The following is an 11,913-nucleotide window of genomic DNA, read 5'->3' as shown; positions in this document are numbered from 1 at the left end:
GAGGAGTCATACCAGCAGAACAAACGGCATCTAGGTCAACACAGCAATGAGACATACTTGGGAAGTTCCTGGCTTTGTCATTTCCTCTTCCGACTTCTCCATGTTCTAACTCTGGGTCTCTGCCCAAACTGTAGGCCCTGTACTCATTCAACTTGTTTTCATTCCCTAGGGTTTGGGAGACCCTGGCTTGTAAGACTTTGGCTTGCTTCCCATTCTGATTGCTCATTAGTAAATCCTGCGATTTGAGGCTGTGGAGCAAGAATAAACATGTTCACCTTTGATTTAATTTGGGCTGAGACATTCCCAGAGACGGAAAAGTGGAGCTACTTTAAGAATCTCTCACTACTTTTTCTTAATGGCAGGTACACTCATCCCAGTATGTTCTCATTTGCCATTTGAGGACAAAGGAAAAAAAATGAAGTGCAGAAATGGTGGGGATAGGGAGTCAGAGGACATAAGCCCTTCCTTTATCATTGGCAGATTATATCAGCCTTCATGCCTTTAAGAGAAGGGAAATTTGTCTGGTCTGAATGGCAGCTCATAGTAGGTCGTTTCTCTCATGCATGTAGAGAACCAGGATAAGGATCCTCATTGAATCCTTCCAGGTGATTGACCTCCAGGGGTGAGAGGGTGGGGTGCTACACAAGTGGCCTGGGTCTGTCTATCTAGTACAGTAATTGGCATCATTAATGGAGTATGATGTGGGAGGTGTGTCCTATTTGCCATGGAGTTTTAAAAATAGAAACCAGGTGTATTGTTAACTGTGGGAGGTTGCCCTGAGACACAGCTTATAGTTTGAAGCCACTCCAACGTTCACTGAGTGTCCAAAATGTGCCTGTCCGGCCCTATTCATATTGGATAATGCAATCCGTGACCATGGACAGCTCCCCTTCTAACATGGGTGATCTGCTGTGGGTTGACACGAAGCTGACCAGGCTCCACTGCCATTTCCATGGGCTGGAGACTGGATTCTTTGCATTTGTCCTTTGCATTCTCCTTCCCCTCCACAGGACTATATTTTCAGCATCTTGGGCACTGTAATGTATGTAGTATGACAATTGTGCAGACTGGTGACAAGGTACATACAGGCTGCTACTCTAGGGGCTCCAATCTGTGAATAAGAACTGAGGGAATGAGGTTAAATGGAGAGCTCCCTAGTCAGCACACACTTCTGGCTTTATTCCTTACAACTTGTGACCCAGGGGCTCTTCCCCCCAAAATGCTCTGGGAATGATACCAGTCAGCTGAGGGAAGAATAGCACAGATATGGTAAGTATTAGAACCCCCAATGACAGGCAATGTATCTCCTCTATGTTCTTATTTAGGGAGTTAGGGACAAATAAGAGACTTGTGGCTATAACATGATGATGGTAAGATCAGCCTGTTTGGAAGAGTGGTTAATGGAGGGGAACCTTTAGGGTGGTTTAGGGGCATACTTTAAGAGCCAGGAGTTAGGACTTGATCTGACTGGGGCATGGGAGTAGGTAGAGTGTTCTGGAAATAGTCCCCCACTCTTTGGGAAGAAACTAGTAGGCCACATAACAGTCTAGAACTGAGGCAAGGCAGAAAAAATGAAGACAGGTGAAAAACAATGGTTTTGGAAGGAGGCAGATTTGCAGGCTGACAAAACAGATGTGAAAGAAGGAAAAAGTGAAAGGTGATTGCACCATATGGCCAGAGAATATAGTTCCTAAGAAAAAAGTCTGTTGGGTTCAGTTGGTTGGGGCCGGACCCCAGTGCCTCAGAAATGAAGGGATGACGTGGGAGCTTGAGACCTCCCTGAGGGAGAACTTGAGTTAGTTTCTGAGAGCTGAAGGGCAACTTAATGAGAATTTCCAGACCTAGGAACAATGGATCATCTAGACCCTGGCCACTTTGTTGTTCGGTCTTTTGACCTAGAATCTTGATTTGTTTTCCCTGCAGATTTTGTCCTGCTTGGCCATTCCCAATTAGAGTTGAAGGAAGGATGTGTCTTACATGCTACAATGGATGCTCCACTTTCTGCAACAGATGTTGTAAATTGAGTCTTTTTAAGTGTACAAGAGAGCTGGCTTTTCTTAATAAAAATTCTACTGTGGATCCCTTTATAAAACAAATAATTACTCCTTAACTTAATCTGTTGCATACATGTATTTTTTTTCTTATGTTCGCTCTCTGTAGGGAGCCGTTCAGAGCTAATTAAAGGAGAAGGGCACAATCTCATCTGTCTACTGAAAATTAGCCCAGTTTTATAGCTGTGGAAAGAGGGCTGGAGGAAGGGGTCACAGACAGAAATGGCTGTAAGCAGAGTTGGGGTTTGAACTCAGGCTCTCTAACTTCAAAACCATCTTGCTTCCTTTCTATTCCTCTTCCTCCTCATGGCCAAATCTAACCCAAACCCAATTTTTACAGTTCTGTAATGACAACTTGCACACTCCACCCAAGTTGGTTATTGTCCTTTATTCTCTAAGTGAACCAAAATGACATCACTGTGTTGGGGTCAAGCTACATGTGACTGTGGCTAATCAGACCCATACAAGCTCAAATAGTCCATATGAACATGTGGAGTGATGACTAAATCTTTGCATCTCCAATTTATATGTAGTATAGCATGTGTGTACGTGTATCAGTCATTAGATCATGAGCAACCTGGGGGCAGGGAAGGACTTTTGCCTCTTTTTGTATCCTCAGTTTTTTTTGTATCCGCAATGCTTGGCGCATAGTAGGTGCTTAATAAATGTTTATCAACTGACTATTAACTCACTTCAAACCATTTCACCTAGGACTCCTAACAGCCCTGTAAGGTAGAGAATGCATTTCCTAAGTAGGGATCCCTCACAGGACCTCTCTCAGAGATCTGAATCCAGGACTTCTTGATCCAAAGTAGATTTAAAGCTACAAGCCCACACCAACAAGAGGACCAGTCACTAGCAGCAGCTGCTGGCAGAGGCTTTTTAAAGAGTTTTAGTTTTAAACTAGTTTTAGTTGACTATATGAATGTATTACAAGGGAACAGGCTTCACATTGTGGGCATGCGTTAATGTGTAATAGAGGGTTAGAATAGACTACTGCTTCCTGATTAAGTTTGCCATCCAATCCCATCTCATTCCCACATGGGAGGATCATTCACCTTCAGAAGGCAAGGGTAAGGTAGGACAGTTTTTCTTAATAGACTGTGTGAGTTATGAAAAGAGAAAAGGGTGAGAATTAAGGCAGGTCACTTCATGATGAAAATGGTTTTAGAGGAAGGGGGAGAAAAACTTTAGCCCAGATGGCTGGATTTCATCATGCACTTTATTGGGAAAAGTTGGTGTAAAAAATATTCAAATTCATAAAATTTAAATAAGACAGTAAAATTATACCTTGTAGCTATAGTAATCGCTATAGTAATCACAAATAATATAAAGTTGAAATTATTGCCTGAACAAACACTATTTTGCAAGGCTTCTTTTACAAGCCCAAGGCAGGAAAGACTGCAATTATTAGAAATGAGCACAATGACAAATTTGCATTTGAATACTGGGAGAAAGCAGAAAACATGTTACAATTACAGCACCACAACACACCGGCTGGAAAGAGCAATTTTATTGATGTCCTGCAGCAAAGTACATTAGTAATTTGTAACCAAGCATTAAAATTCTCATCCTGTGTCTTAAAGAGAGTAATCACTTTTCTTCATGATGCATTTTGTTTTACTGAACTTGTTACAGATTGTCATTCTGCAGACATACATGAAATCCCTGGCTAAGGTGAGCTACTGCCAACCTTAGGAAACACTTGGCTCCACAAGTGCCCAAGTGGGCAGGCCTAGTGCTTACGGTTACTTTTTAATTTAATAACAACCTATCTATCTGCCCAAAATATTTCTTTGAAGACAGCCTTCTCTATAGCAAAATGTATCCATGTGCTCTCTTCCAAATACAAAAGCTTTGAGTTAGAAAAGTTGTACAATGTGACTTGTTTTCTTACCAGTTTCCCTCCTGTTACTTACTAAAAGTAACAGTTCCCACCTTTTTGTTTACTGATGACACAAACCTCTCAATCACAATGCAAATCTTCAGTCATGGAGACAGATACACCATGATATAATAGTGTTAGCGATCTCTTTGGTTATAGTTTGTTTTTCTTCAAGCTTATACTTTTTAAAAAATGCAACTAGAAATAATGTTTCTGGAATCTAAAAGCATCTTCCATTGAAAATACAAGCTTGTTCTCATACTGGTATCACATGGTCAGGTTTAAAAAAAAATCTACATTCCCATAGCATCTAATATCAACATTATATTAAGTAAATAAATTTGAATGAACAGGAAATGTCTATGATTCACAGAAGCCATTTGAAGGAAAGTTAATTTGGAGAAGACAGTGGCAGAGGGTATGAGCAGCCGAGGCCGCTCTAGATACTGTCCATGGCCTTGAACTCACTGAGGGCCTGCACAGGATTCACATGTTTCTTCTGAGACGCCCGCTTGATTTTCGTCTGGGTTTCATCCTGCTTCTCTCTCTTCACCAAAGGCTTCTTTTCTGGGGCCTTCATCTTCCAGGACACAGCAGGAAGGTTGAGAGAAGCCATTCCCTGGGATTTCTGATACTTGGTGGAGGCCACGTAGGAAGCCTTCACAGTCTGTACCACAGCATTCATCAGGTTCTTGGCTGCCTGAATCAGGGACATTGCACTGTCCACCTGGGGTCACAGAACAAGAACATGCCTCTTAGAGACTTAGGACGGAGGTTGGTTATGTACTTAGATTAAGCTCAATGCTTTTTTCCCCTCCAGGAATCTAAATCTGGAGTTCCATCAACTATATTTGTAAGGGCACTCTTTGATTTGGTGAAAGAATTACACATCCTAGGATCTGTGAACTTGTTTTTAAAAACATCTGATAACTGTATTCCAATATAATTAGTTTCTTTTTGTAATTCTGTGCCTTTTAAAAAACACTCTCCTCTAAGGAGTCTATACACTTTAACAAACAAAATGAAGAACCTTTAGTCCAAATCAAATCCCAGAGGAGGATAATAAAAAGGGTGTACGTATATGGGTCCATCTTAGGACTGGCCTGGGCATATGGTATGGTGGGTAGAGGAGGCCTCTATGCATGGAAGAAGTTAAGATTTTGTCCTACAGGTATAGATGCAACTAGTGGCAAGCAGGGAGACTACAGAGACCATGGGAAAGATAGTAGAGATGTTAAACTCTTTTGCTTCATGGTGTTCATAGGGGAATAGGGAATCAGTACCACTGACACAGTGCTTCTTGGTTAAAATATCAGTGGGTACATGAATATGAAAGGGAAAAAATTATAGATCCTAACTTTCCATGACCCATAAATGAAATACAGCATTTCCTTCAATTTGGAATGTAGGCAAAACCAAAAAAACCTAATTTATTATCGTGAGATGAACGTTAGTTTGTGTCTATGACCAGAACCAAGGAAGAAAAGGCAGAGGTGGTTCTGGTCCTTGGTGCAATTCTATCTCATTTCAATCCAATGAAATCCATGAGAAAGGCCTCAGAAGCCCATTTAATTTTGGCTAGACTAATGGAGATCTGGGGTCAACGAGACAACTTCTGTGTAGTCCAGCCATGCCTAGGGGTCAGAATAGACCCTCCATCTACAACCCAATGGAAATTTCAGAAACCTGTTGCTCTTATGAAATCAGGATAGGAGGAATCCCCTGTAAAGCCTATTCTCCCCAGAACAAAGAGGCATTAGAAATGAAGAGGACACTTCCACTTCAAACGGTATTGCTAACAAGAGTCAATGGGTGTCTGGTAGTTGGCTAATCACCTCTGGCAGACGGCAGTGCCCATTATTTCTACTATAACCGGGTGAGTCTGTGCACTTATATGCAGAGATTATTTTTTTATTTTGTTCCTCTTTGCCTTAAATGGTTCACCCCTATCCAACAATGTCAGAATTGAGATGGGTGGGCCAGGCACCATGTCTGTGAGGCTCCTCCTAGTGAATGGTTAACACGACAAGATCTACCCATCCACCTCACTTGTATTTCTGAAAAGCAACCTGGGTCCCCAAAGGCACTTGCCAGAATGCATTTGTCATGCCATAATTCCTGTCAGAAAGCCCAGATTTTCCAAATTCCACTTTGATGGTGGTGATAAATGTAAATGGCTGGTCCAAGGGCACGTCATCCTACAGAGCAGTAGAGGCTGTGCTGAGTCAGGGCCACACTGTGGGAATCCCAGCTCTCACTCAAACAAGGGCCGATCCTTTCTAAAGTCTCCTTTGATGTGTCCCACTTTTACATGGCCCTATCTTCTTTATGGCTAAGATGGAAAACTGAGTAAAAACATTTTTTTTCCAAATTAGTGATAACATTCTTGGCAGTTGCCTTCAGCTATTTTGACCAGTACAGGGCTACATGGCTCAGGGCCACCACATAACGTACATTTACCTTTGTTTTCTTTTCCCCTCAAGATCTAGGTTGGAAATCAAACCCTTGGGCAAAGTATGTTTTCGGATCTACACTTAGCAGCTGCCTTATTGGCTGTGTTTACTGAAGGCCATTTCAAAATACGTCTGTGTCAGGCCCCAACCAATGTGAACTGCGTTTGTTCCGACCTAAGCAACTTTATTCACATTCGGGAATTTACTTTTTAGGAAAACTCACCCCCGAGACGACAAGCTCCCCACCCAGGTTCTGAACCTCTGCTTTGACTTTGCTGCAGATGTTGAGCTGATGGCAGTAGAGAGCAATGCGCTGTAGGTACGCAAGGAGGTCCTGTTTGCAGGCAGAGTCTGGACACTGAAAGGTAAAGCAGTATTTTTAACCTACTAGTGCTCTAAAGATAGATAATGGCTCTTTTACAAAGCTCTGTGTAATGTCAGCTATTATGACTGCCGCCTGGGCCTGCAGACTCCCTTCTAGGGGGAGGGAAAGCAGGTAACTGGGATGTGTTTGGAACAAGCTTCATGAATTAAGATATCACAAGTTACCTAATTACATCCATAATGTAGTATGAAAAAAAAAAAAAGAAAATTAAGGGGACATAAAAGCCAGTCAGATGATGAAATCCAAATGAGAAAATTAACATTCATGAAAATTGCTTTTAAAAAAATTTCTATATTATGTTAATTCTGCTAAAAGCAAATGCCGGTTATTCAGATTACACAGAATAGTGTGATAGAATTCCTGAAGAGTCTAGATTGTTTGTTTTTTTTTTCACCTCAGCAGCATTCTGCACCTCCAGCTGTGCTCTCTACCTCCAAAGCTGGATGTCCCCAATGCTGCACTGTCCTATATCATCCTCTATGATGCTGAACACTCAAGGAGGGCAAATGTTTCAAACTCTACTCTCTGGCTCTCTCTGTGATACCATGTATTCACTGCAAATGAGTGTAACAACTAAGAAATAAGGATTGCTGCCATTACTCATATCAGATATAGCCCTGATACTTACATGGTCCGCAATGGTTCTTCCCAACTTATCCATCCTTGATCCTGCCTCAGCAATTTTCTTAGCTGCACTAATTACATCTGATGTGTTTTTAAGTGGTCCTTTGCCTCTGTAAAAAAACAACCAGAAAACACTCATAATCAAGACCAGAAATACCAGTCCTTATGCGTGAGTGAGCAGCGAAAGGCTGCTACCCGTGACTTGGTGAGGCGTCTTTGGGCCGAGGGTGTTAAGCACTATCTCCTCCTCTCTGGGCCCTCATTAGGGGAATTTAGTCATAAGCATTAGGAGAAAGAGGAAAAAAAAGGCAGCAAGCAAGTTTAATACCCTCAGAGAATGAAACCCAACAAGGGATGCACTGTGTTAATTTGCCACTAGAGAATCTGCAGAATACACTGGCTCCTTTGTGCAGGAAGCCTCCAGGATCCGTCACTCTTCTCCCACTGTTTGCTGAAATGTGGCCAACGCTGCCTACAGAGGCTCCTGCCTGGGCTCACCTGGTGAAATCCGTCATCTCCATCATGATCATGCACATCTGCTTGGCCAGGACGATGATGTCATTGCCACTATCGTCCCATTTGGATACTTCAGCATCCAGTTTGCTCTTTTCTTCCTGAAAACTGGCCACCTGCTCAGCAATTTTAGCTTTCTGTTCTTGGGGAAGTTGAGCCATGATAGCCTGAAATAAAGTGAATACAAGGTTTTCATAAAAAAAGAGGATACAGAGTTCTCCAAGTACATTATCCAGTCATTTCCATTGGTTTTTCCAAGGATATTTCCAACAGGCAATCTATGACATATAGATGGGATAATACCATATAGGCTTCATTTTGCCTGAAGGGTTATTTCTTTTCATCTTGAACTGAAGTTTATAACAACCTAAATTACCTACCAACCTGCAAGAACAAGTTCTTAAAGGGAAACTGAGTGAGATCAGCAAAAGGCTCCCACAGCTCTGGAATCATCCACATTCTGTGACCAAACTCACTTTAATCTTTTAAGCCTCAAACTCCGCTTTCCACAGACACATTTGGCTTCCCTAGAATGCCAGAAACTGGACATTTTTCACTTTATCATAGTGCTTTATTTTCCCAAGGTGATTGGGAAGTGGTTTTAAAGTGTGTGCTTTGAAAGAGGAAAAAGAAATCCGCTGGGGAATATAAATTCCCACCATGTCACCCTGCATTTAAGTTTTATCAAAGCACCATTTCATTTTCCTTGAGCCGTAGACCCAAAGACCACCTTTGGGACCAGGGAGCAGCCAGCCAAGCCAAAAACAGATGGTAAAGGGAAGTGCACAATGGTGCAAGAAGGTCACAGGACACTGGCAACTCTCCTTGTCCTAAGTGCAAGGAAAATGACCACAGACCGAAAATCCTGGAATAGTTTTGCCTTACTTTTCAAAGTTAAATGTCAGAAATTTGATTAATAGGAGACCCACTGTTCAGATGATTTTAGAAGAATGAAAAAGCCTACGCTAGTAGTTTTTCATGGCATCCTCCCAACAAGACAAAGCAGTAGTGATCGGAGATGCCACACTGCAAATAAGTGCAATAGCACCAGCCATTCTCCTTGAATGTAGTGCTGTTAATATTTGAGCCATCAATAATTAATTATTTCCCATCTACACTAACATTTGAGAACCAAACAACAGAGCTTGCAAAGGGAAGGGATTGGCTTTGGATGAAAGCCACTGTCATGTCTTGGCTTGATGCGTTTTCTTGAACTAAAGACTTCATTATCTGCATTTCATTTCTACTGGGAAAGAGCCATAACCCTGTTCTAAAGAAGCAGGCTTTCCTTCCTTGGGTTTTTTATCTGACCTAAATGTTACAGAAATTTTAGAAAATTCTGCAGTTTACTCAGCCTCAATACGGTACAGTTTTATTTGTGTCTTAATGTTCTGCTTCATTTCTACTGCATGAAAGGCTAAAAAATGGAGGTCAAAACACTGAGAGTATATTTTTGTCAAGAAAGAGCAGATTCAGGTGTGTGTGTGCACGCGTGTGTCTGCGTACATGAGTGTGTGAATGTGTGCGTGTGCGCGTGTGTGTGCGTGTGCATGTGTCCGTGTCTGTGTGTCGCTACACATCTCAGAGGGGGTGAAACCGGTTAAACACCCATCTTCTCTAGACACCACACCCTTACCCGTGCACTCTGACCAGCAATAAGCTGATCATCTTCCGTTTGGATGCTCGTTCGGCTTCTCACATCAAAGTCCTCAGTCTCAAAGTCAGAATCATCCAGCTCTTCAGGAGTCTAAAACCAAAAAAGCAATTTCGCTAAGTCTTGTTAACATTTCAGATGAACAAAACTCAGGCTGCCACTTTCATTTACAGATGAATCCATGCAGAGGTCATGTCATATTTATTTAATGCATTGTAAAAAGGACCAATATAACATGCTCAAGATTTAGAAGAAAATATTAAAGGACAGTTAGTAGGTTTTGGCAACAGCAACTCCAAAAGCTTCAATGTTTTCACCATCATCCTTGCTCATAAACTTTTAACAGGGCACAAATCTATTGTTTAGAATATAATTGAAAACAAAGCCTGTGTAGGGTTAATGACAGAGATACTAAACTAATCTGCAGTGTCCACGCGGAGAGCTTCTGACTTGTAGTTAAATAGCTCAATTTTTGTGCAAAAAGTCAAGTCAAATGGCCTAACTGGGTTCTGTTTAGTTTTTGAGAGCTCCAGGCAGCTGACAATGTAGAACAACGTATTTTCTCATATATACTATTTCCAAATATGACTCTAGCTGGTTAATACCAGAGGTATGAATTACGATAGCTAGAGTTTGCTATAGCTTTTTGTACAAGGATGAAAACTGACCCAAGTGACCAACTGATCATTCTGCCAGCTGAAGAGCTCCAGGCACAGCTTGGGGAAGGGTCTGCTGCTCTGGCAGGGAGGATAGAGGATAAGTTTGGTTAAGTCTCAATATTTAAATTTTCACCACTAAGTTAAGGCTAGTTATTTCCTTGTATGTGTACAGGACACCATATTTCCCAGAAACTTCCAAATGAAGTCAAAGGTGAAAACTACTGTGGAGAGAAGCTGCTTAAGCAGCATTAAGTTAAGTCTTACACACCTTTCCTACCATACCAAAAAAAAAAAAAAGAGAGAGAGAGAGAGAGAAATTAACCCAAAGCATGCCTTATATCTCAGGGCAGCATTTCCAGCCTAGGAGACAAAGCAAATGACAACAGCGACAAGGAAGAGGAAAGGAGTTGGTGGTGATGTCAAGTGCAAAGGGGAATCGATGTTCACAGCATCCGGCTGTTTCTGCAGACACGAGTCTACAGATTCTCTGCTGCTGTTTGAGAGCCCCTTGTATAGACATTATACAGAATGTGTGCCTATGGGTTCATGTATAGAAGTATTCTCAAGTGAGAAAATCCCACCAGTGTAGGTCAGTGCCTTCTAAACAAGCTTACAGATAACCCAAAACTGGTACAAAGGCTATCCATCATGAGAAGGAGTCGATGGGTAAAGGAAAGGGATTTTCTAGCATGCTCTTGTGCGGAACTCCCTGCCTCATGCTCTAGCAAACACGCCCAGCCCAAGGTCCCCATCTTCCCCTACAGGGAGCAGCCTTCAAAGCAGCTCCAGTCTTGCCGCCCTGTACCTAAGGGGAAGGTGGGATCTTGCCAGGACTCCTGCAACTCCAGCAGAGAGCAGTTCAAGATTTCACTTTTGCTAACATTTCTCATATTCCAAAACCGTAAAAGACCCAGTGTTTTCTGGAAGTTCTAGAAGAGCACCTTTCATTAATGTGAGAAATGAATCTAAATGTCCTCATAGGCAAGGGCCCTCTTTTCTTCCCTTCATTCATGAGAACCTTCTAGAAGCCTATGTATGCTCAGACCACAGGCAGTCTATCAATCCTTCTTTTTGAGGCCTTACGAAAAGGGAAAAGTGAGTTGGGATTTTCTCCATATTTGTTCTCCTCTGCCGGAGTAGAAAGAACCAATCTTTAGAATATATGAGGTGTTTTTTTTGGGGGGGGGAGGGGAGAGGCAAATAGGGTTAAGTGACTTGCCCAGGGTCACATAGCTAGTATACATCTGAAGCTGGATTTGAATTCAGATCTTCCTGACTCCAGGTTCACGACTCTTTCAACTACATCATCTGAGTCTCAAAGTTGATTCAGGAGGCCAAAGTTTAGAGTGTGTAACCAGAACTAGACTCTCCTGTTACTAGGTAACTGATCAGATTTTAAATAAGATAAAATACACTGGTGTTAAATGTCGACATGTTATATTAGAAAGAGCACTGGACAAATGCCTATCTTCCATTTATTTGTAAGACATTTCCCTGTGCTGGACCTTGATAACAGCTCCCACATACATTCTCCTCCTTTTAATCAGGACACACATGACATATCTAAAGGAACACACAGTGAGGGGTGGGGAAGTCACACAGGGTCGCACAGTCTGCGTCTTAGGGAAGATTTAAGCCAGGTCTTCTTGAATCCAACTACAGTGTTTCATCTCCTGTGCCAGAAGAACT

At 42.0% G+C, this 11,913-nt stretch overlaps 1 protein-coding gene across 1 annotated transcript in view; it reads right to left on the bottom strand.

Annotated features, from left to right (window-relative positions):
• Positions 1 to 3,255: 3,255 nt before the first annotated feature.
• Positions 3,256 to 11,913, bottom strand: part of CTNNA1 (catenin alpha 1) — a 154,114-nt gene continuing 145,456 nt past the window's right edge. The window contains exons 14-18 of the mRNA XM_072630419.1: positions 9,548 to 9,658; positions 7,897 to 8,078; positions 7,403 to 7,508; positions 6,613 to 6,747; positions 3,256 to 4,663 (exon numbers count right to left, since the gene is read on the bottom strand). Of these exons, the coding sequence (XP_072486520.1) occupies positions 4,376 to 4,663; positions 6,613 to 6,747; positions 7,403 to 7,508; positions 7,897 to 8,078; positions 9,548 to 9,658 (822 nt within the window). The 3' untranslated portion in view covers positions 3,256 to 4,375. The remainder of the gene's footprint in view (positions 4,664 to 6,612; positions 6,748 to 7,402; positions 7,509 to 7,896; positions 8,079 to 9,547; positions 9,659 to 11,913) is intronic.

Source organism: Notamacropus eugenii, chromosome 1, assembly GCF_028372415.1.
Source record: "Notamacropus eugenii isolate mMacEug1 chromosome 1, mMacEug1.pri_v2, whole genome shotgun sequence".
NCBI classification, from domain to species: Eukaryota; Metazoa; Chordata; class Mammalia; order Diprotodontia; family Macropodidae; genus Notamacropus; species Notamacropus eugenii.
This window is presented reverse-complemented; position numbering and strand designations above follow the sequence as displayed.